This window comes from Salvelinus fontinalis, chromosome 23 (genome assembly GCF_029448725.1).
Source record: "Salvelinus fontinalis isolate EN_2023a chromosome 23, ASM2944872v1, whole genome shotgun sequence".
NCBI lineage: Eukaryota > Metazoa > Chordata > Actinopteri > Salmoniformes > Salmonidae > Salvelinus > Salvelinus fontinalis.
The window spans coordinates 42,886,684-42,911,079 of NC_074687.1; the positions used below are offsets into that span (position 1 = coordinate 42,886,684).

The window sequence follows — 24,396 nt, forward strand, 5'->3', positions numbered from 1 at the left end:
CATATTACCTCGACTAACCGGTGCCCCCGCCCATTGACTCTGTACCGACCCCCCTGTATATAGCCTCACTGTTGCTATTTTACTGCTGCTCTTTAATTATTTGTTACTTTTCTTTATTTTTTTCTATTTTTTTCTTAAAACTACATTGTTGGTTAAGGGCTTGTAAGTCAACATTTCGCTTTTAGGTCTACACCTATTGTATTCGGCGCATGTGACAAATAACATTTGATTTGACTTGATGTACTCTACGAAGCATGTAAAGCTATGAATCTGATCTCAATTTTTTTCTCTCAAATAGCCTGCCATGTGATAATTAATTTACATTAATTGTTGATTTAAATTCACCTGAATTATTTAACTCAATCACATTGATTTATTATTGAATTATTGAAAAGATTTGTCTCTTCATCTGAGGCAGGACTGGGCAGATCTGATCCTGGAGGGCTGCAGGATGCGGAGTGCAGGTTTTTGTTCCAGACCGGCTGTAACACCTGATTAAACATGTTTGAGGAAGACCATTATAATTGAATCGATAGTTAATTACTCAAAACAGTTGTGTTAATGGGATGGATCAACAGCCCTCATACACTGTGACCGTTCCTAGTCAGCTGATCCATAATGCAATATTATGTGTGAATGTTAGTGCCCTCTGCATTTTTTATAGCAAACAAACAAACTAAAGAGTAAAGGGGTCCTTGCTGTCTTTCTAATGGTGTCAATTATCCTACATGTCAGGCCAGACCAATGCACCTCATGCAGAGGCAATTTACTGTGTGCTGAAGATACGTGTTGCAAGTAAGATTGAGAGTCTTACTATTGTTAACGAACTAAATTGTGCCATACAGTAAAAATAATCCTGAACCAACAGGAAATGTGAATTATTATGTGGATTGTAATTAATGGACATTTTTGCAGGAGTTGAAAAAGGTTCTAGATAGAACCAAAAAGGGTTCTATTGCTTGCATCATGGCACCCCTAAAGGTTCTACTGTATATACAGTGGCTTGTAAAAGTATTCACCCTCTTGGCATTTTTGTTGCCTTACAACCTGGAATTAAAATTGATTTTGGGGGGGTTTGTATAATTTGATTTACACAACATGCCTACCACTTTGAAGATGCAACTTATTTTTTATTGTGAAATAAACAAAATAAAGTTGAGCGTGCATAACTATTCACCCCCCCAAAGTCAATACTTTGTAGAGACACCTTTTGCAGCTGCAAGTGTCTTGGGGTATGTCTCTATAAGCTTGGCACATCTATCCACTGCGATTTTTGCTCATTTGTCAAGACAAAACTGCTCCAGCTTCTTCAAGTTGGATGGGTCCACTGGTGTACAGCAATCTTTAAGTCATACCACATATTCTCAATTGGATTGAGGTCTGGGCTTCGACTTGGACATTCCAAGACATTTAAATGTTTCCCATTAAATCACCGAGTGTTGCTTTAAATGTATGCTTAGGGTCATTGTCCTGCTGGAAGGTTAACCCCCGTCCCAGTTTCAAATCTCTGGAAGACTGAAACAGGCTTCTCTCAAGAATTTCCCAGTATTTAGTGCCATCTATCATTCCTTCAATTCTGACCAGTTTCCCAGTCCCTGCTGACAAAAAACACCTCCACAGTATGATGCTGCCACCACCATGCTCCACTGTGGGGATGGTGTTCTCAGGGTGATGAGAGGTGTTGGGTTCGTGCCAGACATAGCGTTTTCCTTGATGGCCAAAAAGCAAAATTTTAGTCTTATCTGACCAGAGTACCTTCTTCCATATGTTTGGGGAGTCTCCCACATGCCTTTGAGCAAACACCAAATGTGTTTGCTTATTTTCTTCTTTCAGCAATGGATTTTTTCTGCCCACACTTCCGTAAAGCCCAGCTCCTTGGAGTGTAAGGCTTAAAGTGGTCTTATGGACAAATACTCCAATCTTCGCGGTGGAACTTTGCAGCTCCTTCAGTGTTATCTTCGGTCTCTTTGTTGCCTCTCTGATTAATGCCCTCCTTGCCTGGTCTGTGAGTTTTGGTGGGTGGCACTCTCTTGGCAGGTTTGTTGTGGTGCCATATTCTTTCAATTTTTTAATAATGGATTTAATGGTGCTCCGTGGGATGTTCAAAGTTTCTGATATTTTTTATAACCAAACCCTGATCTGTACTTCTCCACACCTTTGTCCCTGACCTGTTTACAGAGTTCCTTGGTCTTCATGGTGTCGCTTGCTTGGTGGTGCACCTTGCTTAGTGGTGTTGCAGACTCCGGGGCCTTTCAGAACATGTGTATATATATACTGAGATCATGTGACAGATCATGTGACACTTAGATTGCACACAGGTAGACTTTATTTAACAAATTATGTGACTTCTGAAGGTAATTGGTTGCACCAGATCTTATTTATGGGCTTCGTAGCAAAGGGGTGAATACATATGCACACAACACTTTTACGTTATTATTTTATTTTTTTAATTTATTGAAACAATTGATTTTTTAAATTTCACTTCACACATTTGGACTTTTTTGTGTATGTCCATTACATGAAATCCAAATAAAAATAAATGTAAATTACAGGTTGGAATGCAACTGCCACGCCCTGGCCATAGAGAGTTTTTTATTCTCTATTTTGGTTAGGCCAGGGTGTGATTAGGGTGGTCATTCTATGTTTGTATTTCTTTGTGTTTGGCCGAGTGTGGTTCCCAATCAGAGGCAGCTGTCTATCATTGTCTCTGATTGGGAATCATACTTAGGCAGCTCTTTTCCCACCTGTGTTTTGTGGGTAGTTGTTTTCTGTTTTGTGTCTACTTTGTTGTTTTGTTTCAGTGTTCAGTTTGATTAAATATCATGAACGCTTACCACGCTGCACCTTGGTCTCCTTCTACTTCATACGACGAGCATTACAGCAACAAAATAGGAAAAATGCCAAGGGGGATGAATACTTTTGCAAGGCACTGTAGATCCCTTTTGTAGGTTTCTTCTTTCACTGAGCCAAAATTGGTTCCATATAGAACCCCTTTAAGGGAGCCATTTATTAAGCAAGCACAGAACCCTTTTTGGTTCTATCCAGAACCTTTTTCTCTAAGAGTGTACACAATGTGGTTTGAGAAGGCTGCAGTATTTTCAGTGATTAGGGTGAAAGTGTGGGAAGGGGGGGTATGTGGTAAGCGGATGTGAGCATGTAAGCAGCACTAGATGTCAAGTGCTAGATTATAGTCAATACCACAGGCGGTTCTGCAGCTGTAGCCAGGTATGATATGACCTATGCACACTTCTGACGACAAACAACAGAGAGAACCATTGAACAGAGGTAGGATCAGTTCAGATCCCGTCACCCACAGCCTCCCTGACTCACATGGTTAAGAAGGACAGTCTATAGGCCTTATGATTTATCACCTTATGATAGTGATGTAATGTATCCCACCACTGTGCTTCTAATTCCATTGCAGAAACAAAATTGTATATTTCAGAGCTGAAAAATGTATATATGGTATACAATATTGATCAGAAAATATTAAAATATTATACATTGTTATTTGTTTTTCTCTACATTCCCCTCAGATAATCTTTGCAGTGGCGTCATTAGGCCTGGGCTTCCAGTGTGTGTGTGTGTGTGTGTGTGTGTGTGTGTGTGTGTGTGTGAGAGAGAGAGAGAGAGAGGGTACGGTAAGAGTGTTTGGGTACTGTGGGATTCTTTAATCAGTTTGGCTCATTGGACAGGTCAGAGTCTAAACTGTGAAGGGATTGGCATGAATTTGACAGCATATTACAGACAGCTTTGTCGCGAGTAAAATTCAGTATTTCATATTACAGTACAGTACACCTACTGTAATATAAAAACAGTATTAAAGCAAGTACTGTGTAATGACACACTGTACAATACCCTAAAATTGACTGTATTGTACTGTAAAAAGGTAAATGCTACCGTAATCGGAATGAATGAAATTTTGTATTTTGTATTTCACATTATTTAACTGTAATTACAAGGGATTGGTACATGCAGGTGGCTGCTAGTTAAAGTGTTTACACATTACAGAATATTAATGGATTTGGTGTTTAAAATCACTTGCACTTCAAGAGGCCTCTTTACAAGGCATGCCTCAAAATATGTTAATGAACTAGAAACAACATTTAACCCAATCCTTCTGAATCAGAGAGGTGCGGGGGGCTGCCTTAATTGACATTCACGTCACCGGTGCCTGGGGAACAGTGGGTTAACTGCCTTGCTCAGTGGCAGAACAACATATTTTTACCTTGTCAGCTTGAGGATTCTATCCATCAACTTTTCGGTTACTGGCCCAACGCTCCTACCTGCCAGGCTACCAGGCTACCTGGCATTGAGGTTTTTGGCAATTCACTGTAGATGTATCCTACATGACCAAAATAATGTGGACACCTGCTCGTTGAACATCTCATTCCAAAATCATGGGCATTAATATGGAGTAGGTCTCCCCTTTGCTGCTATAACAGCCTCCACTCACCTGGGAAGAATTGGCCCAGCGCCGTCCAGGTTAGGGGAGGGTTTGGCCGGCAGGGATGTTCTTGTCCCATCGCACACTAGCGACTCCTGTGGCGGGTCAAGCGCAATGTACCGCACCTGGTGTTTCCTCCGACACATTGGTGCGGCTGGCTTCCGAGTTAAGCGGGCATTGTGTCAAGAAGCAGTGCGGCTTGGCTGGGTTGTGTTTCGTAGGATGCACAGCTCTCGACCTTCGCCTCTCCCGAGTCCGTACGGGAGTTGCAGCAATGGGACAAGACTGTAACTACCAATTGGATACCACAAAATTGGGGAGAAAATGGGGCAATTATATATATATTTCTTTAAGAATAAGACTGTAACGTAACAACATTTGGAAAAAGTTATGGGGTCTGAATACTTTCTGAATGCACTGTAAGCTACTAGCGCTTTGTTATGTACTATGTGATTACACAAATCAATTATACATTTATGTCCCATTAAATGTTTTATGTGAAACGTATTATTGCATAATGCATAGAGAAACGTAAAATTATTTGTTTTCAGTCAGCTGCACATTCTGCTAAGCAGCTGCTTGAATTGCTCAAAGTTACTACTCTATTTTAATATTGTTTCATTTGTAGCCAACGTTACTTTTTTCTGAATTATACCTTCATTGAAAAAAAGTACAAAAATCCAAATGCTATGAAAAAAAATTGGATTTTTCATTTATAATTAATTTACATTTTTTATATTATAATTTATATGCATACTTGCTTTCGTGTTTTCTATTTAAACAAGCAAATACAAGTCACTCAAGAACATGACTGGTCAATGTTCCTTATAAAACAAAAGTTTTACACTGTTTAAAATTGATTCATTAGACTACAATAGTGTGTTTCAGAATCTAACATTCATTTTTATTAACCTCCTTATTATATCAGTTTGATGTGAGACTTTAAATGTTTCAACACGTTCTCCATTTCAGCATTTACTGTTATTTATTATTCTCGGAAATCCCAGACATGTGCTGGAACATTGGTACAGTACATCTGACCAGAGAGACTAGTTATTTCTATGTGTTCCAAGTAAACATTCTTCCAGTAGGTGCAGCTCTTCAAGAGAGCCTTATTTCCTGTTCTTTAGTGTTGAAGCTGAAGGGTTAACCTCCCCAGGCTCCCAAAGACATGGCCACTCCCCAGTCTCACTGGTGAAACAGGAGCCCTGTGTTTTTAGACAATTCCTCTTACTGCTCCCATCATGGCCGTGCATCTGGCCCAGAGTGCGATGCAGAGGAGCGGCCGCTGGCTCCTGCTGTGCCCCACAGCCCCAGCTCTGGTCTGCACCAGGTGGGTAGGAGGCCCCCGTTCTCCCTCCAACACCCTACCATCCACCTCCCAGGGTGAGATTCGGACCGCAGATGACCTCCCCAGGATCAAAACCCGGGATATGTTTTACAGAATGTTTGTCAAAGGCTACTACAACCGCCTACATGAGCTACAGGTACAGTAAAAAGGCTATGCCCTCTATGGAAATGTGTGTTTTTTAAGTGTGCTCTCTGTTTTTTATGGTGGCTGCTGATATTTACCCCCCTCTATGTTTTGGGTACAGTAAGTTTCCGATACCTTACTGTGTGTTTCTCTGTTACTGCTCACTAACTAGACTTGAAACATGAGATCTGTGTGAGGCGTTTGTGTTTAGTCAAAGCTGACCCACAGAGACGGTTATGGTGCACAGAGGAGAGTACAATGGATTTAACCCAGTGGGCTAACAGGTATTCTCTTACATGCAGTGTTTACCTTCTCCAAGAGCTGCCATTGCTTTGGAAATACTATCCCAAGTGCCATCTCTATTGACACAGCTAGGATTACAAAAGGGCAGAGGTTTAGATTTATTTTGCCAGAATGCATGTTGAGGGGTTTGTTGACCCCATTTCCAAATATCAAATCAAATTCAAATCAAATCAAACTTTATTTGTCACACTCGCAGAAATGTAGACTTTACCGTGAAATGCTTACTTACAAGCCCTTAACCAACAGTGCAGTTCAAGAAGAGTTAAGAAAATATTTACAAAGTACACTAAAATAAAAAGTAATAATAAAAAGTAACACAATAAGAATAACAATAACGAGGCTATATACAGGGGGCACCGGTATCGAGTGAGTGTGCGGGGGTACAGGCTAGTTGAGGTAATCTGTACATGTAGGTGGGGGCGAAGTGACTATGCATAGATAACAAACAAACAGCGAGTAGCAGCATACTACAAAGGGGGGGGGGGAGGGTGGGGGGGTGTCAATGTAAATTGTCCGGTGGCGATTTTATGAATTGTTCAGCAGTCTTATGGCTTGGGGTAGAAGCTGTTGAGGAGCCTTTTGGTCATGGACTTGATGCTCCGGAACCGCTTGTCGTGCGGTAGCAGAGAAAACAGTCTATAACTAGGGTGAATGGAGTCTTTGACAATTGTTAGGGCCTTCCTCTGACACCGCCTGGTATAGAGGTAAGTAACTTGGGTGACTGGAGTCTCTGACAATTTTATGGGCTTTCCTCTGTCACTGCCTATTATATAGGCCCTGGATGGCAGGAAGCTTGGCCCCAGTGATGTTCTGGGCCGTTCGCACAACCCTCTGTAGTACGGTCAGATGCCGAGCAGTTGCCATACCAGGCGGTGATGCAACCGGTCAAGATGCTCTCGATGGTGCAGCTGTAGAACCCTTTTGAGGATCTGAGGACCCATGCCAAATCTTTTCAGTCTCCTGAGGGGGAAATGGTTTTGTCGTGCCCTCTTCACGACTGTCTTGGAATGTTTGGACCATGATAGTTCGTTGGTGGTGTGGACAGCAAGGAATTTGAAACTCTCGACCCGCTCCACTCCAGCCCCCGTCGATGTTAATGGGGGCCTGTTCGGCCCACCTTTTCCTGTAGTCCACAATCAGCTCCTTTGTTTTGCTCACATTGAGGGAGAGGTTGTTGTCCTGGTACCACACTGCCAGTTCTCTGACCTCCTCCCTATAGGCCATCTCATCGTTGTCTGTGATCAGACCTACCACTGTTGTGTTGTCAGCAAACTTAATGATGGTGTTGGAGTCGTGTTTGGCCACGCAGTCATGGGTGAACAGGGAATACAGGAGGGGACTAAGTACACACCCCTGAGGGGCCCCAGTGTTAAGGATCAGCGTGGCAGACATGTTGTTGCTTACTCTTACCACCTGGGGGCGGCCTGTCAGGAAGTCCAGGATCCAGTTGCAGAGGGAGGTGTTTAGTCCCAGAGTCCTTAGCTTAGTGATGAGCTTCGTGGGCGCTATGGTGTTGAACGCTGAGCTTTAGTCAATGAACAGCATTCTCTCTTCTGTTTGTCCAGGTGAGAAAGGGCAGTGTGGAGTGCGATTGAGATTGCGTCATCTCTGGATCTGTTGGGGTGGTATGCGAATTGGAGTAGGTCTAGGCTGTCCGGGAGGATGCTGTTGATGTGAGCCATGACCAACCTTTCAAAGCACTTCATGGCCACCGACGTGAGTGCCACGGGTCGGTAATCATTTAGGCAGGTTACCTTCGCTTCCTTGGGCACAGGGACTATGGTGTCCTGCTTGAAACATGTAGGTATCACAGACTCGGTCAGTGAGAGGTTGAAAATGTCAGTGAAGACACTTGACAGTTGGTCCGCACATGCTTTGAGTACACGTCCTGATAATCCATCTGGCCCAGTGGCTTTGTGAATGTTGACCTGTTTAAAGGTTATGTTCACATCGGCTACCAAGAGCGTTATCACACAGTCATCCAGAACAGCTGGTGCTCTCTTGCATGCTTCAGTGTTGCTTGCCTCGAAGTGAGCATAAAATGTCATTTCGCTCATCTGGTAGGCTTGCGTCACTGGGCAGCTCACGTCTGAGTTTCCTTTTGTAGTCTGTAATAGCTTACAAGCCCTGCCACATCCGGCGACCGTCAGAGCCGGTGTAGTAGGATTCAATCTTAATCTTGTATTAACTCTTTGCTTGTTTGATGGTTCGTCTGAGGGCATAGCGGGATTTCTTATAGTCCGGATTAGTGTCCCGCTCCTTAAAAGCGGCAGCTTTAGCCTTAAGCTTGATGCAGATGTTGTGTGTAATCCAAGGCTTGTGGTTGGGATATGTACGTACAGTCACTGTGGGGACGACGTCATCGGTGCACTTATTGATGAAGCCAATGACTGAGGTGCTTTACTCCTCAATGCCATTGGATGAATACCGGAACATATTCCAGTCTGTGCCAGCAAAACAGTCCTGTAGTGTAGCATCTGCGTCATCTGACCACTTCTGTATTGAGCGAGTCACTGGTACTTCCTGCTTTAGTTTTTGCTTGTAAGCAGGAATCAGGAAGATAGAATTATGGTCAGATTTGCCAAACGGAGGGTGGGGGAGAGCTTTGTATGCAGCTCTGTTTGTGGAGTAAAGGTGGTTAGGATTTCCCCCCCTGGTTGCACATGTGACATGCTGGTAAAATTTTGGTAAAACTTATTTAAGTTTTCCTGCATTAAAGTCCCCGGCCACTAGGAGCGCCGCTTCTGGGTGAGCATTTTCTTCTTTACTTATTGCTTAGTGCCAGCTTCGTTCTGTGGTGGTAAATAGATGGCTACGAATAATACAGATGAGAACTCTCTTGGTAGATACAGTGGTCTACAGCTTATCATAAGGTACTTCAGGAGAGCAAGACCTCAAGACTTCTTTAATATTAGACATCGCACACCAGCTGTTATTGACAAATAGACACACACCCCCACCCCTCGTCTTACCAGAGGTAATCCCGCTAGCTCTATATTGTCCGTATCTTCGTTCAACCACGTCTCGGTGAAACATAGCATGTTACAGTTTTGAATGTCCCGTTGGGGGGGATAATCTTAATCGTAGGACATCAATTTTATTTTTCAATGATTGCACGTTAGCAAGAAGAACGGATGGCAGTGAGGGTTTACTTACTCGCCTCTGGATTCTGAGAAGGCTGCCCGATCTGTGGTCCCTTTTCCGGCGTCTTTTCTTCATGCAAAGGTATGGATCTGGTTCTGTTCCAGTGAAAGCAGGATATCCTTCTCGTCGGACTCGTCAAAGGAAAAAGTTTCTTCCAGTCCGCGGTGAGTAATCGCTTTTCTGATGTCCAGAAGTTATTTTCGGTCATAAGAGACAGCAGCAACAACATTATCCACACAATAAGTAAAAAAGAAAGTTACACAAAATGCAAAAATAAAATAAAAAAATAGCACAATTGGTTGGGAGAATGTAAAACGTCAGCCATGTTCCTCGGCGCCATCTTAATCCATAAAACTGATATTTTCAAAAAGTGATATTTTCAGTTACATAACAATGTGGAACATCCTGAATGGTAGAGATGTTTAGAAATGTGTGTACTATAAAGTATACTGTATGTAACACCCTGAGTTTTTCTTCCTCCGCAAATGCTAGTCTCTCTCTCTCTCTCTCTCTCTCTCTCTCTCTCTCCCTCTCTCTCTACTAGGTGTATGAGAAACAGCTGTACGGCCCCATGTACAAAGTGGGCATGGGCAGGTTTAACTCCATTGCCCTCAACAGTGTGGAGCTCCTGGAGGAGCTACTTAGAAAGGATGAGAAGTTCCCCAGCCGAGGAGATATGTCCCTCTGGACAGAATACCGGGACCTGAGGGGCATCGGCTACGGCCCCTTTACTGAGTAAGGCTGTCTCCTGACAGGTGGTGACAATGACATCCCTTTACATTGGTGGTCTTTTGCCTCAACCAATTGATAGCTTCGCCATCTGATGGCAGACAGTGATGAGATCACATAAGAGAGGGACATAGCAGTGGGAAATGGAAAACAGTTCTATTAGAGTGTTGTACATACACAGTACATGTCTTATAATCACACCCAGGGACATAATTGATACACTAGTGCTCTGTCACGAAAGAGATTGCCACAGATAGTGATCAATAGTGATCCAGAAAGGCTGTGTCTGTAAAGGCAGTCAATGTTGTTCTCCCCCTTTAACGAGGAGGAGCATGGATAGGACCAAGATGCGGATTGAGGGAAATAAGCCATCTTTTAATCAAAACAGCAAACAAGACACTACAAAACTACAAAACAACAAACGTGACTAACCTTCAACTGTCCTGTGAGGACACAGGAACAAACACCCACAAAACACCAGTGAAACCCTGGCTGCCTTTGTATGACTCTCAATTAGAGACAAACAATACACACCTGTCTCTAATTGAGAATCATACCAGGCCGAACACAAAACCCCACATAGAAATACAAAACATAGACAAACCCACCCAACTCACGCCCTGACCAACTAAAATGAATACAAAACAAAGGAAAACAGGTCAGGAACGTGACAGAACCCCCCCCTTAAGGTGCGAACTCCGGGCGCACCAGCACAAAGTCTAGGGGAGGGTCTGGGTGGGCGTCTGTCCACGGTGGCGGCTCTGGCGGTGGACGAGGTCCCCACCCCACCATAATCAATCCCCGCTTCTTTATCCCCCTCCCAATGACCACCCTCCCACTAACCCCACCTAAATGAAGGGGCAGCACCGGGATAAGGGGCAGCACCGGGATAAGGGGCAGCACCGGGACAAGGGGCAGCACCGGGACAAGGGGCAGCACCGGGACAAGGGGCAGCACCGGGACAAGGGGCAGCACCGGGACAAGGGGCAGCACCGGGACAAGGGGCAGCACCGGGACAAGGGGCAGCACCGGGACAAGGGGCAGCACCGGGACAAGGGGCGGCAGGTCCTGGCTGAGGGACTCCAGGTCCTGGCTGAGGGACTCCGGCAGGTCCTGGCTGAGGGACTCCGGCAGGTCCTGGCTGAGGGACTCCGGCAGGTCCTGGCTGAGGGACTCCGGCAGGTCCTGGCTGAGGGACTCCGGCAGGTCCGGGCTGAGGGACTCCGGCAGGTCCGGGCTGAGGGACTCCGGCAGGTCCGGGCTGAGGGACTCCGGCAGGTCCGGGCTGAGGGACTCCGGCAGGTCCGGGCTGAGTGGCAGCTCCGGACTGTAGGGCAGCTCCGGACTGTAGGGCAGCTCCGGACTGTAGGGCAGCTCCGGACTGTAGGGCAGCTCCTGACTGGCGGGCAGCTCCTGACTGGCGGGCAGCTCCTGACTGGCGGGCGTCTCTGGCAGCTCCTGACTGGCGGGCGTCTCTGGCAGCTCCTGACTGGCGGGCGTCTCTGGCAGCTCCTGACTGGCGGGCGTCTCTGGCAGCTCCTGACTGGCGGGCGTCTCTGGCAGCTCCTGACTGGCGGGCGTCTCTGGCAGCTCCTGACTGACGGACGGCTCTAGCGGCTCCTGACTGACGGACGGCTCTACTGGCTCGGGACAGACGGGCGGCTCTAATGGCTCGTGGCAGACGGCTGACTCAGATGGCGCTGGGCAGACAGATGGCTCAGACGGCGCTGGGCAGACAGATGGCCCAGACGGCGCTGGGCAGACAGATGGCTCAGACGGCGCTGGGCAGACAGATGGCTCAGACGGCGCTGGGCAGACAGATGGCTCAGACGGCGCTGGGCAGACAGATGGCTCAGACGGCGCTGGGCAGACAGATGGCTCAGACGGAGCTGGGCAGACGGGCCGTTCAGGCACCGCTGGGCAGACGGCAGACTCTGGCCGGCTGAGACGCACTATAGGCCTGGTGCGTGGTACCGGAACTGGAGGTACCGGGCTGAGGGCACGCACCTCAGGGCGAGTGCGGGGAACAGGAACAGGGCACACTGGACTCTCGTGGCGCACTCTAGGCCTGGTGCGTGGTACCGGAACTGGAGGTACCGGGCTGAGGGCACGCACCTCAGGGCGAGTGCGGGGAGAAGGAACAGTGCGTCCAGGGCTCTGGAGGCGCACAGGAGGCTTGGTGCGTGGTGCCGGAACTGGAGGCACTGGGCTGGAGACACGCACCATAGGGAGAGTACGTGGAGGAGGAACAGGGCTCTGGAGATGCACTGGAAGCCTGGTGCGTGGTGTAGGCACTGGTGGTACTGAGCTGGGGTGGGAAGGTGGCGCCGGATATACCGGACCGTGAAGGAGGACACGTGCTCTTGAGCACCGAGCCTCCCCAACCCTACCAGGTTGAATGGACCCCGTAGCCCTGCCAGTGCGGCGAGGTGGAATAGCCCGCACTGGGCTATGCAGGCGAACCGGGGACACCACCTGTAAGGCTGGTGCCATGTACACCGGCCCGAGGAGACGTACTGGAGGCCAGATACGTTGGGCCGGCTTCATGGCATCCGGCTCGATGCCCAACCTAGCCCTCCCAGTGCGGCAAGGTGGAATAGCCCGCACTGGGCTAAGCACGCGTACTGGGGACACCGTGCGCTTTACCGCATAACACGGTGTCTGACCAGTACGACGCCCTCTTACTCCACGGCAAGCCCGGGGAGTTGGCTCAGGTATCCAACCCGGCTTCGCCACACTCCCCTTTAGCCCCCCCCCAAGAAATTCTTGGGTGAGCCTCTCGGGCTTCCGTGCTAGCCGCGTACCCTCATACCTGCGCTCCTGGGCTGTGGCTGCCTTCTTCTCCTCCCGAGAGCGGCGATTCTCTCCCACCTTAGCCCAGGGTCCTTCTCCATTGAAAATTTGCTCCCAACTCCATTCCTCTTCTCTCCATTGCTTTAGTTCTTTCTCTCTCTCCTCAATCCGCTTGGTCCTGTTGTGGTGGGTGTTTCTGTAAAGGCAGTCAATGTTGTTCTCCCCCTTTAACGAGGAGGAGCATGGATAGGACCAAGATGCGGATTGAGGGAAATAAGCCATCTTTTAATCAAAACAGCAAACAAGACACTACAAAACTACAAAACAACAAACGTGACTAACCTTCAACTGTCCTGTGAGGACACAGGAACAAACACCCACAAAACACCAGTGAAACCCTGGCTGCCTTTGTATGACTCTCAATTAGAGACAAACAATACACACCTGTCTCTAATTGAGAATCATACCAGGCCGAACACAAAACCCCACATAGAAATACAAAACATAGACAAACCCACCCAACTCACGCCCTGACCAACTAAAATGAATACAAAACAAAGGAAAACAGGTCAGGAACGTGACAGTGTCATTAACCATTTCCATAGGCCATGCAAGTGTGCAAGGCAGGAAACATGACCTAAGACTTACACAGTACCTGTTAGACCCTTTGTAGGTCAAAGTCCAGTCATGTGAATCAAACGGATGCTGAAAGAGTAAAGCCATATAAATGAGCAGTAATGCGCTATATTCCAATATGCGCCAAACTAATCTAAATGTATTATCCTGCCATATCATTGCTTTTGCTGTGAATGTGCTGTGAGTGTGTCATGCAGTGGCTGATATATTATGTTTTCTGACAGGGAAGGGGAAAAGTGGTACAAGCTGCGGACTGTGTTGAACAAGCGCATGATGCACCCTAAAGACTCGGTGCAGTACGGAGACGTGGTCAACGAGGTGGTCAGTGACCTGATCAAGAGGATCTACCACCTGCGCCGGATAAGCCCGTCGGGAGACCTTGTGACCAACCTGTCCAATGAGCTCTACCGATTCTCTCTGGAGGGTACGTGGAAATCCTGCCTGTGTGTGAGGGGACGATTCTTTCACCCTTATTTCTAGTTCATTTTAAGTTAAATGATAAAGAAGCAGGTATAATGCTATATAACTAATGGTAAGCATGTGTGAGGCTCATGTAGGCTATCGCCATGCATAACATTTTCAACTGTCTCAAACTGGCTGTTATTTCGTCCAGCTCATTGAGATGATTATAAGACACATCCTGGTCTCAGAGCACTTCTTATTATTCTGTACGTAAATCCGAGACACTACATTTCGTATAATATGTTATGTTTCGTATGGTATGTATTAATTTGTGAATGTCCATCATCCATTTCATATGATAGTTACGAGTTACAATTAATATGATATGTTACGAATTACAATTTGTACAATATGTCACGAATTGCAATTTGAACAACATTTTACGATTTTGCAAAACGTATAATATGTTACAAATTCGAATGTGTTGTTGCTAATGTTAGCTAGATGGCTAACGCTAATGTTAGCTAGCTGGCCAACATTAGCTAGGCATGGGTTTAGGGTTAAGGTTAGTGTTAAGGTTAGGGGAAGGGTTAGCTAAAATGGTTAAGGTTAGGGTTAGGGAAAGGGTTAGCTAACCTGGTAAATAGCTGCAAAGTTGCTAAAACATAATAAGTAGTTGAAAAGTTGGTAATTATCTAAAATTCTAAAGTGTACCTCCTTTCGTTTTCGTCTTAAGTAACCTTCTGTCTCATGTAACCATGCTTAAAGTAACATATCATATTAATTTGAGTGTACCAGATTTACATTTACTATTTTACGTCTAGTCTATGAGACCAGGCTGCATGATAATCTTACAATGCATTACAACTGCATGATAATGCATAACACTTGGATGCTAGAAGTAAAGTGTTGTTTTATAATAATACGGAAAATGATGCTTTACGTAGTGTTTGACTTCTTAGTATATCAGATGTACAGATAATGCTAATCACTACCTCTGGCGTACTGTAGGTAGAGGCTAAGAGCAAGTGAGAATACATTCAGTAAAAAAAAATTTAAAATCTGTAACCTACCTCTCAAAGTGTCTAATTATGGAAAGTGTCTAGTAAACGATATATAACAAGACAAAGAGAAGATGCACACAAATACAACACAGCTAGCAGACAAAGCAGTGGAAGAACTGAAGGTCTTCATTCCACCAGACAAGCAATCCCACCAATGTGTTATTCCATTGAATAGAGGAGCATTCTGATGATCTCATTGGATAAATTGACTGGATCAAACAGCATTTAACTGGACTAAAGAAAATTGCGATTGAAATGGATTCCCTTGGACAAACTACAGAACGAGCATCCACTCGAGCTTGAGCGTTAGACAATGTTGAATCCGGAGCTACAGACATTGTCGGAAGCTTCGGGAAAGGGAAAAAGTGTTTGTGGTCTCTAGCAACAGCTTTGCTGGACTGTGGTCGAAATGGATGATAGTTCTGATGGTATGGGTGTGGATGATGAAAGTCAAGGACGTGGATTGTCTGTGGTGAAGAGTAAACGTCAAAATAATGGCCCTGCTATAAGCGCTGCTGACAGCAGTGGCACATCTCGTGTTGCGAGCGTGAAGAGTGTGAAGGTAGTGAAAAACTAAAGTAATGATGTGTCGGAAAGGAAAGTTGTAATCGCGTTTGATGCAACCATAGGGTCTCATCTACACCTTGTGTCACGGGTCCCTCATTGCTCATTCCGTGCACCAGTTTCGGAGGTCTACGTCACCGGCCTCTAGGAACTGAACTGTGTCATTACGCACACCTGGTCCACATATTCTCGCCTGATTAGTAATTGTATAAGTGTGCCCTTTGTTCACCATTGTCTTGTCGATTATTGTTCCAATGTCCGTTGTTCGTGTGAGTTCCTGTGCTGTGTTGTTTTGGCTTTCGTGCCGCTTGTATTGCACAGATGATTACGGATCTCGCCCCGTGTATTTATTCGAGGTACTCCTCGCTCTTTTGTTTGGGTCTCAACCCTGTGTTTGTTTGGTCTTCGTTCCCGTGCCTTTTACATTACCGTGCGCTTTACATGGCACGCTGTAATTTGGGTAGGTATAAAAAAAACTATTACGCATTTCCGCGCCTGTCTCCCGATCCTTATACCAACGTGACACCTTGTTCGATTAACCATTACCATTAAGAAAGAGATAGGGGAAGTCACATTAGCCCGGTTCATTGGTAATGGTAGACCTTTAATATTTTGTGCAGACCATGTTCTGCAAGGGAATATTCTGAAAATGAAAACTCTCAACGGGAAGAAAATCCCAGATCATGCCCCTGGAGCTTCGGCCAAGCTGAGGGGGGTTCCACTATTTATGGATTTTATAAAATAAAATGTGGAGGCAGTTCAGTAAGAAAGAAGGGCAGAGAAGTGAAAGCCTGTCAGTACTCAATGTTTGATAAGGTTTTGCCTAAGAAAGTACAGATGGGCTTCCGGGCTTTCACTGTTAGAGAGTTTGTCCCACCTCCATTAAGGTGTTTTCTAATGCCAACGAATGGGATATGTAGCATCTCTGTGTGCAAATGAAAAAAAAGATGTGCCAAGTGTGGAGGGGAACATGATTATGGTGAATGTGGGAACAATGTCAACGTTAACTGTTATAATTCTGGGGGGGAACTCAGCACAGCATTTAGTGGATACCAGGTGCAGAAAGAGGCTAGAGAGGCCCAAAGATATAAAATCACTCATAAAGTCTCTTATTCAGAGGCTGCAAGGCAGATTGGTGGAACTATTAGGCAGAATGATGGAGATAACAGGGTCAGTAATGGAATAAGTGGACCTGCTGTAGGAAATGTTGCTCTCACAAATGTGTCATGTCAAAGCACACCTTGTTTGTTAATCAGATTGACTTTATAGCCTTCATTGGAAAGCTTACCATTCTGACTGCGTTTGTCGAAAGAAGAACTGCCAAGTTGAAGACCATTGTGGAAGCAGCAACAGATTATCATTAAGTCTGTCAAGAGAACTGCACGGAGACAGTTCTGCTCTACAATAGGCAAGGGTACTGAGCTGGGATAAGTATGGTCTATGTTGAAGAAGATGACTGGAAGAAGCAAGTCCACTCGAATTCCAGTTTTGGTTGTGGGTCAAAAAATGTCCGGAACTGATAAATGAAAAGCTGACCTGTTGGGGAAGACATTTGCTAGGCTACAAAGTGGGGTTACTTTGGACAAAGTATATAAGTAACGCAGGTGTGAGGTTTTAAATTCTCATGTTAATGTGTGTAAGAAAAGGGATACTGTTGACTCTTTTTTGGATGCTGATTTTACCATACACGAGATGCGTTCAGCCTTGATAGGCTGTGTCACAAGTGTAGCGAGGAGTAGGCAGGAGGCAGACGCAGGTTTAGAACTACTGAGTTTATTAAAGCACTATATATATATATATTTATATATATATATATATATATATATATGAACGCGGGATGAAACCCAAAGTGCAAAATAATAAAGTACTCAGGAAATAGTAGGAGAAATTCCTCTCAGGAAAACAAGCAACATTTACAATGACCGACAAAGGCAAATGACAGAGGGAGTATACATACAGTGATAGAGTGGGAATTTGGAACCAGGTGTGTGTAATGATGACGAGACAAGTCCGGGGTTGATGAGTGAAGGGCGTTTGCCAGCAGCAGGTTCGGCAGCAGCTAGAAGGTCGGCGATGCTGAACGCCTGAGCTGGACAGGAGGGGGAGCCAAAGCGAAGGCCCCCGAACATTGACTCAGTACCGGTAACCCTGTATATAGTCTCTTTAATAACATTTTATTGTGTTACTTTTTCTTGCTTCGTTTATTTTAAGAATTGCAAATATTTTCTTCCTTTAAAAAATAAAGAAAACCCTGCATGGTTGGTTAAAGGCTTGTAAGTAAGCATTTCACAGTGAGGTCTACCTACACCTGTTGTGTTCGGGGCATGTGACAAATACAATGTGATTTGATATGGCCAGTGTCTCCACTTCACAAGAAAGATGAGGCTACACTGTGTTCAGTTGAGACAGTTAGCAGTTTGCATCATTGGATCCTGGGGTTGGTTGAGTAATCAATGTGTCTAATATGATAAGTCTGTCTGGACCTGGGATATCTTTCACCCAATGGATTGCCGTTACAACTGCCTATCTGCCGTTTGCTGGGATGTACAGAATGTGACCTCAAACTCAACCTATCCATCGTCCTGTCTCACTACCAGACTCTCTGTATCCAGATCAGGAATGCATATGTGATGTAGCCTGGTGCTCTCTCTTGACTCTGCATTCTTGAGATCCTTAATGTCAAAGGCTGTCTGCCCACGATTTCTCCCTGGCACCTTCAAGGGGCTGTCCAGTGTCCAATCTCTTTTCTGTGAGCTAGTGTTACAATTCATCCCTTCCGTCCAACACATTCAGTGACCTGGCTAATATGGAGGAACTGTCCATTCAGAACTACGGGCTTTCTGTGATGTTAATGGACGCAATGGGGGAATCCCTGTTTTGAAGGAAATCACAGTCAACAGCTGTACACAGGAGCTTTCTGATTTGCTATGCAGGATAGTCGATATATCACGGTCATTGACGACCCTGGACTTTGAGTCAAAGGGGATTATCATTTTGTGACGGCAAAATTGCTCAGACACAAATGGAGCCATTCTTGAACTTTCTATCATCTGGAGAAAAAAAATGTTTTCATTCCCTATTGCACGTAATTTATCGAAAGGAGCATTCAGAAGCTTTGAAAACATTTCATCTCTCGATTTGTCCGACATTGGTGAGCTACAGACAGCTTCTGCAGTCTAGAATCAGCCGAATAGATACTTTTTACTTTGGCGAGGAAAACATTTCCTTTCAATCAATTTGTGAAAGGCAAAATTTCAATGACACCAATGTTGTTACTTAATCCTAAATGCAGGAACAACTACGCAACATCTGAGAACAGTTTACCTGGCCTGCACAGCTTGGAAACCCTACTGCTGTATGATAACCCACTTCTACATATTGAAGCATCTGCATTCATCCACCTTACTTTGCTGAAGGAAGTACATTTGGATTTTCGCCCTCCAACCAGTGAGTTAGAGACAAGTGTGAATCCGACACACATATTTGGTGTCTTCCCTCAAGGTCTGACTCACATGAACATTACCTCCTGGTGTCCTCTTACCATCATAGTCAGCAACAGAGCCCCAAAACCAGGCTTTGCCTTAAAACTCAGCTCTCCGTCGACTGTGATCTTCCAGGACTGCTGGAGGTCATACTTTCGGGTCAGTTGTCTACCTCAATGTCAAGACAGGACAACGACTGTGTGGGTCTGACTTCTTTGACATGTACTTCACCTCCCTACAGGAGTTTGAATTTCAGTTGGTTTCCTCGACAGAGTTTGGACATGACTGACCTAAACAGACTAGTGCAGCTGAGTGATCTGAAGCTAATGAACGTGGACCTCACCGCTCAGCCAGCACTGGGCGTCATGTTACGATGACCTGACCAGGCTGGAGAGCTTGAGTCTCATCTACTGTAGAATCCTTCCTCTGGGGGAGGGGTTGAGCAGAGACCTGCACTTCCTCAGGCTCCTATATGTGGATGTGACAGAGGAGTTTAGTGTGATGGAGAACTTCCCAGAACCTGACCAGCCTTAGGTATGTGGAGTTCTACTATCCTCGCCTGCACTGCAGCTGTGAGAACGCCTGGCTGGAGAACTGGGGCCAGGGGACAGAGACAAATCCAGGTCATCATATGGCATGCTGGGGAGCTGGCAATACGTGCAAAAATTAAGATGGCATCCAGAGTTTCACCAGAGTTTCACCAAAAATCCCTGGACATGGGATTTATCCTCTTATTTCTCTATTTCTACTGCTACTTACTGCTATACGGTTATCTTAATGGTTATTTAATATTTACACAAATGTGAAAATGTGAAGATGTTTGTTTCTCTTCCTTCCTCCTCCATACCTACTTATCACAACAGGGGTATTCAACATTTACAGACCTGTCTTTTTACATTTTAACATGTGCTACCTGTTTTTGCAGAATACTTTTACTTTATTTTTTGTTATCTTGTTTGATATTTTGTGTTTTTTGATTTGCCTTGCTTGATTTGCCTCCCTTTAAGAGGAAAGCCTGATGTCTTTCAGAATATGTGGGTCTTTACAGCATTTAAAGCAAAATACTTTTGTGAGGGTTGGTTTTAGTAAAAGTAAGTTACTACATACAGCACTGGTCCATCACGTGAGAATTGCCTGCATCCGTTTCAGTGATAAATATCTAATCTCTGTTCTTCAGGAATCTCTTCCATCCTGTTTGAGACACGGATCGGCTGTCTGGAGGAAGAGATCCCGGTAGAGACGCAGGACTTCATCGACTCCATCGCTCAAATGTTCTCCTACAGCATGCCGGTGGCCATGCTGCCTAAGTGGAGCCGCAACATCCTGCCAATCTACAGGCGCTACATCGCTGGCTGGGAGGGCATCTTCAAATTCTGTGAGTTATTTAGGACAAGGCATTCCGTCACTTGTTCATACCTTCTCAAGAATTTAAAAAGCATTGGATTGGAGAGTGCATTGTGATATTGGACCTATTAGGTCACGTAGATCAGTGGTTCCCAAACTGAGGGGTCGGCATGCCCCCCCCCCCCCCCCCCCCAAAAAAAGTACATTATTATTATAGAAAAACAACATTTTAAGCAACTCAGTCCAGCTTTAAACTTCCTCTTCCTTTAGCAGAATGCATAAGGTGCAATTTCAAAATTGGGTAGTGCATCATCAGTCCCTCTTGTCATGTCAGTCATTGCACACCTTAGAGAGATATTTATAACTTGTCAGAAGTGTCCAGATCAACTAGCCCATGTTTTTATTTTGTTTTTAAGCACTTAGATTTTGTTGTCATTTTTTAGTCACTGAAATATCACAGGAATACACATTAGACATGGCAAAATGTATAGAAATGCAAGAAAATTTGCTTTAAAACTGCTAAATTATCTCCACCAACAAGAGAGGTGTGAACCGTTTGTGTCATGAACAGTGCTTGTGCCCTTAGAAATAGACCCGCAGGGGTTGGCGCGGGATGTTCCCGAATGCTGGACGTGAAAAAGTTTGGGAACCCCTGAGGTAGATAATGCTGAACTTTTTCAGCTGGGAAGTTGATTGACATGAAGATGGAGGCAATTCAGAAGCGCGTGGATACAGACCAGGAAGTCGAGGGAGAATATTTAACGTACCTCCTCTCCAACACCAAGATGACCAACAAAGAGGTGTACGGCAGCGTCGCTGAGCTGCTATTGGCTGGAGTGGACACGGTTAGCAAATCCATGGAGCTTCACTACAATCTCGATGTGTTGTAACGTAAGGGCTTGTATTCACTAACACTGTTGTTGTTGTTGTCATACTTGAAGACATCCAATACCATGATGTGGGCCATGCACCTGCTGTCCAGGGACCCCAATGCGCAGGACACCCTTTATCAGGAGGTGTCCCACTGCATACCAGGAGACAAGATCCCATCTGCCCAAGACGTTAACCGTATGCCGTACCTCAAGGCCGTCATCAAGGAAGCACTGAGGTAAGAACTGTGGAAGTGGTTGGGTACATCAGGGTTTCCACCCCAGGCCCAAGCTTTTTGGTTTTTAACTAGGGCAAAAAACTAAACGTGCACGGGGGGGTTGGTGGGGTGGGGGGTATACATCATGAGTATGTTTGCCTAATTTTGCTCTTGTATGTCAGCATTGATATTTTCTTTGGAAAGGATTGAGTTCTGGAAAGTTCCATTACCTTTCTCAAACACAATTTTTGGTGTATGTCCTGTTTACCAGAATGTACCCTGTGGTCCCGATGAATGCACGCTTCATGGTAGAGAATGATATCATAATTGGAGGACATTTCTTTGCCAAGAAGGTTAGTCTAGCTTTAGGGGAACAATCAACATATTCACTTTAATGGCCTAAAAATAGCCCAACCATTGAAACAAAACACCATTTGAATTCATGTAAATTATGCCTTTGTCGAAGTAGTGGTGTAGCAATTAATTCCCTCCCTGATGTCTTGTGTCTGTAGACTTCGTTTACAATGTGTCACTATGCCATCAGCCAGGATGAAAAGACATTCCCAGAACCATCGAAATTCAAGCCCGAACGATGGTTGAGGGATGGCCGAGTTCGACCAAACCCATTTGGCTCTATACCATTTGGGTTTGGGGTTCGGGGCTGTGTTGGTCGTCGTATAGCTGAACTGGAGATGTACTTGGCTCTGTCACGGGTAAGAGACAGAGATTTTATACCTGAGTGTCATAGGGAAAAGTATAGAATGTGGATAGCAGCACAGCGGATAGCAGAGTTGATCAACAGTCCTAGCAGGCTAAGCTACTTCAATCACTAGGCTACATGTGATTGTAGCCTACTAGACTTATTCTACTGTTAACAAACTATTGGAACAACTCATAGCCTACCTTATTATCCTCCGTAGCCAATGTCCACAGAGGAGCTGTCATATTTTCAATCAACTGCAGCCTGAATGTGATCCCGACAGGTGAACCAAATGCTTTTATATACACTGCTGTAGATGCTTGACCAAGCTGCGCAGTAACAGGCTACTTGTCTTGCGCGGCAAGTTGGCAACTTTGAACTCACCATCATCAGGCTACTTATTAAAAGTATTGAAGAAACGTGTATTGCACGTTGGGTAGTCCCACAATGAAAAGTTTGCCTTGGCTTCCATTGCTTTTAAGTTAAAAATTGCTTCCCTCCCATTTGCTTTTCAGTTACAAATACAATGAAGGCCTAGGTGGACATTATAATCACACTTTGTCGTGAATTACATTAAAATACAAAAACAGAACATACTGTACATGTTTAAGCTACTGTAGCCAATTCCAATAGTGTGTATACCCTATGGTGGATGGTTTCATACATTTGTGGTAGGTGGTGGAGGCATGAACTTGGTGTGGTCAATGAGCCTATCGGACATGGATGTTAAGTGAACATGGCTACCCCTGAAGAGACCCAGACAATGACAAAAATATATATTTTCTCTCCCCCAGATAATCAAGCTGTTTGAAATCAGACCGGACCCCAGCATAGGAGAGGTGAAAGCCCTCAATCGCACTGTCTTAGTAGCAGACAGACAAGTCAATCTGCACTTCATGGAGAGGACAAACAAAGCTGCGCTTTGATTTGTTAAAGCTGTGGGTGATCGCCGTGTACCCAAGTAGCAATGCTATAAAGGCCTTCAATATATCCATCGTTGAATTTAAATAAACATACATAAATAGGTTGACATTGTATTGAACGCAGGGGGAAGCTGGGCTGAAACGGCGACTTGTTACACTCCAACCTAATACTGTTGTATTGAAGGTTTGTTATCGTAGTTTCTGGGGTTCAGCTTTACCTCCCTACTTATATTGGTAATTCTGAAAAGGCTTTACAATGGCTTGTTATTATGTACAATATGAATTGCTATATCTAGACCAAACTATATCTAGACCAAACTATTCTCTATTTTGTTGATGAAAATGTATTTTCTTACTATGGAAAGTATTTTCTATTTCTGTCAATAAATTCACTACAGTGGTGTTGTATTTCTTGATATCTGCGTCCCCCTCTGTGTGTGTGTGAGTAGGTCTGCTTAAAAAAAAAAGTACTATGTATACTTCAATCCCTCCATCTGTGAAGTTGTTCAATTTCTTATGTGGATGTTTAACTTCCTACAGGTGCACCAAAACCACATATTGTGGTTAATCAGTCACAAAATCAGTCATTGGTACCTGTTAGGGATGCTGCAATAATGTCCAGCAGATGGCAGTAGCATACCAGTCACCAGGAAGTACAATTATTGATGGTGTCAAACAACTGCAGTAGCTACACATGTAGGACTAGTCATAATGAGGTCTGGATATTCACGATGCATGACTGCAGTGCACGAATTGAGTACCACAGTATGAGTCATATTACCCATAAAACCTAGCGGAGTAGGCAGGTCGTTTTTTCACCATTCATTTTTGCGTTGGGGATTTCAGAACTACTTCATACACCACATGACCAAAAGTATGTGGACACCTGCTCATCGAACATCTCATTCCAAAATCATGGAAATCAATATGGAGTTGGTCCCCCATTTGCTGCTATAACAGCCTTCACTCTTCTGGTAAGGCATTCCAGTAGAAGTTGGAACATTGCTGCGGGGACTGACTGATGCCACAAGAGCATCAGTGAGGCTGGGCACTCATGTTGGGCAATTAGGCCTGGCTCGTAGTTGGCGTTCCAATTCATCCCAAAGGTTTTCAATGGCATTGAGGTCAGGGCTCTGTGCAGGCCAGTCAAGTTCTTCCACACCGATCTCAACAAACCATTTCTGCATGGACCTTGCTTTGAGCACGGGGGCATTATCATGCTGAAATAGGAAAGGGCATTCCCCAAACTGTTGCCACAAAGTTGGAAGCACAGAATTGTCTAGAATGTCATTGCATACTGTAGC

The 24,396-nt window shown here is 44.9% G+C and overlaps 1 protein-coding gene and 1 pseudogene across 1 annotated transcript; both read left to right on the top strand.

Annotated features, from left to right (window-relative positions):
- Positions 1-5,632: 5,632 nt before the first annotated feature.
- LOC129821374 (sterol 26-hydroxylase, mitochondrial-like) lies at positions 5,633-23,508 on the top strand. Its single transcript, XM_055878987.1, has 9 exons — positions 5,633-5,934; positions 9,913-10,103; positions 13,751-13,950; positions 20,216-20,413; positions 21,064-21,227; positions 21,324-21,490; positions 21,741-21,822; positions 21,982-22,182; positions 22,964-23,508. Exons 1-9 carry the CDS (start codon positions 5,692-5,694, stop codon positions 23,093-23,095), a joined length of 1,578 nt encoding a protein of 525 aa, XP_055734962.1. The 5' UTR covers positions 5,633-5,691; the 3' UTR covers positions 23,096-23,508.
- On the top strand, positions 17,748-18,653 carry LOC129821375 (uncharacterized; annotated as a pseudogene).
- Positions 23,509-24,396: the final 888 nt, after the last annotated feature.

Coding starts and splice junctions, on each gene's coding strand:
- LOC129821374 (XM_055878987.1), top strand. CDS start 5,692: ATGGCCGTGCATCTGGCCCAGAGTGCGATGCAGAGGAGCGGCCGCTGG. Junction 21,228..21,323: donor TATTGGCTGGAGTGGACACG/GTTAGCAAATCC, acceptor TCATACTTGAAG/ACATCCAATACCATGATGTG. Junction 21,823..21,981: donor GACATTTCTTTGCCAAGAAG/GTTAGTCTAGCT, acceptor TTGTGTCTGTAG/ACTTCGTTTACAATGTGTCA.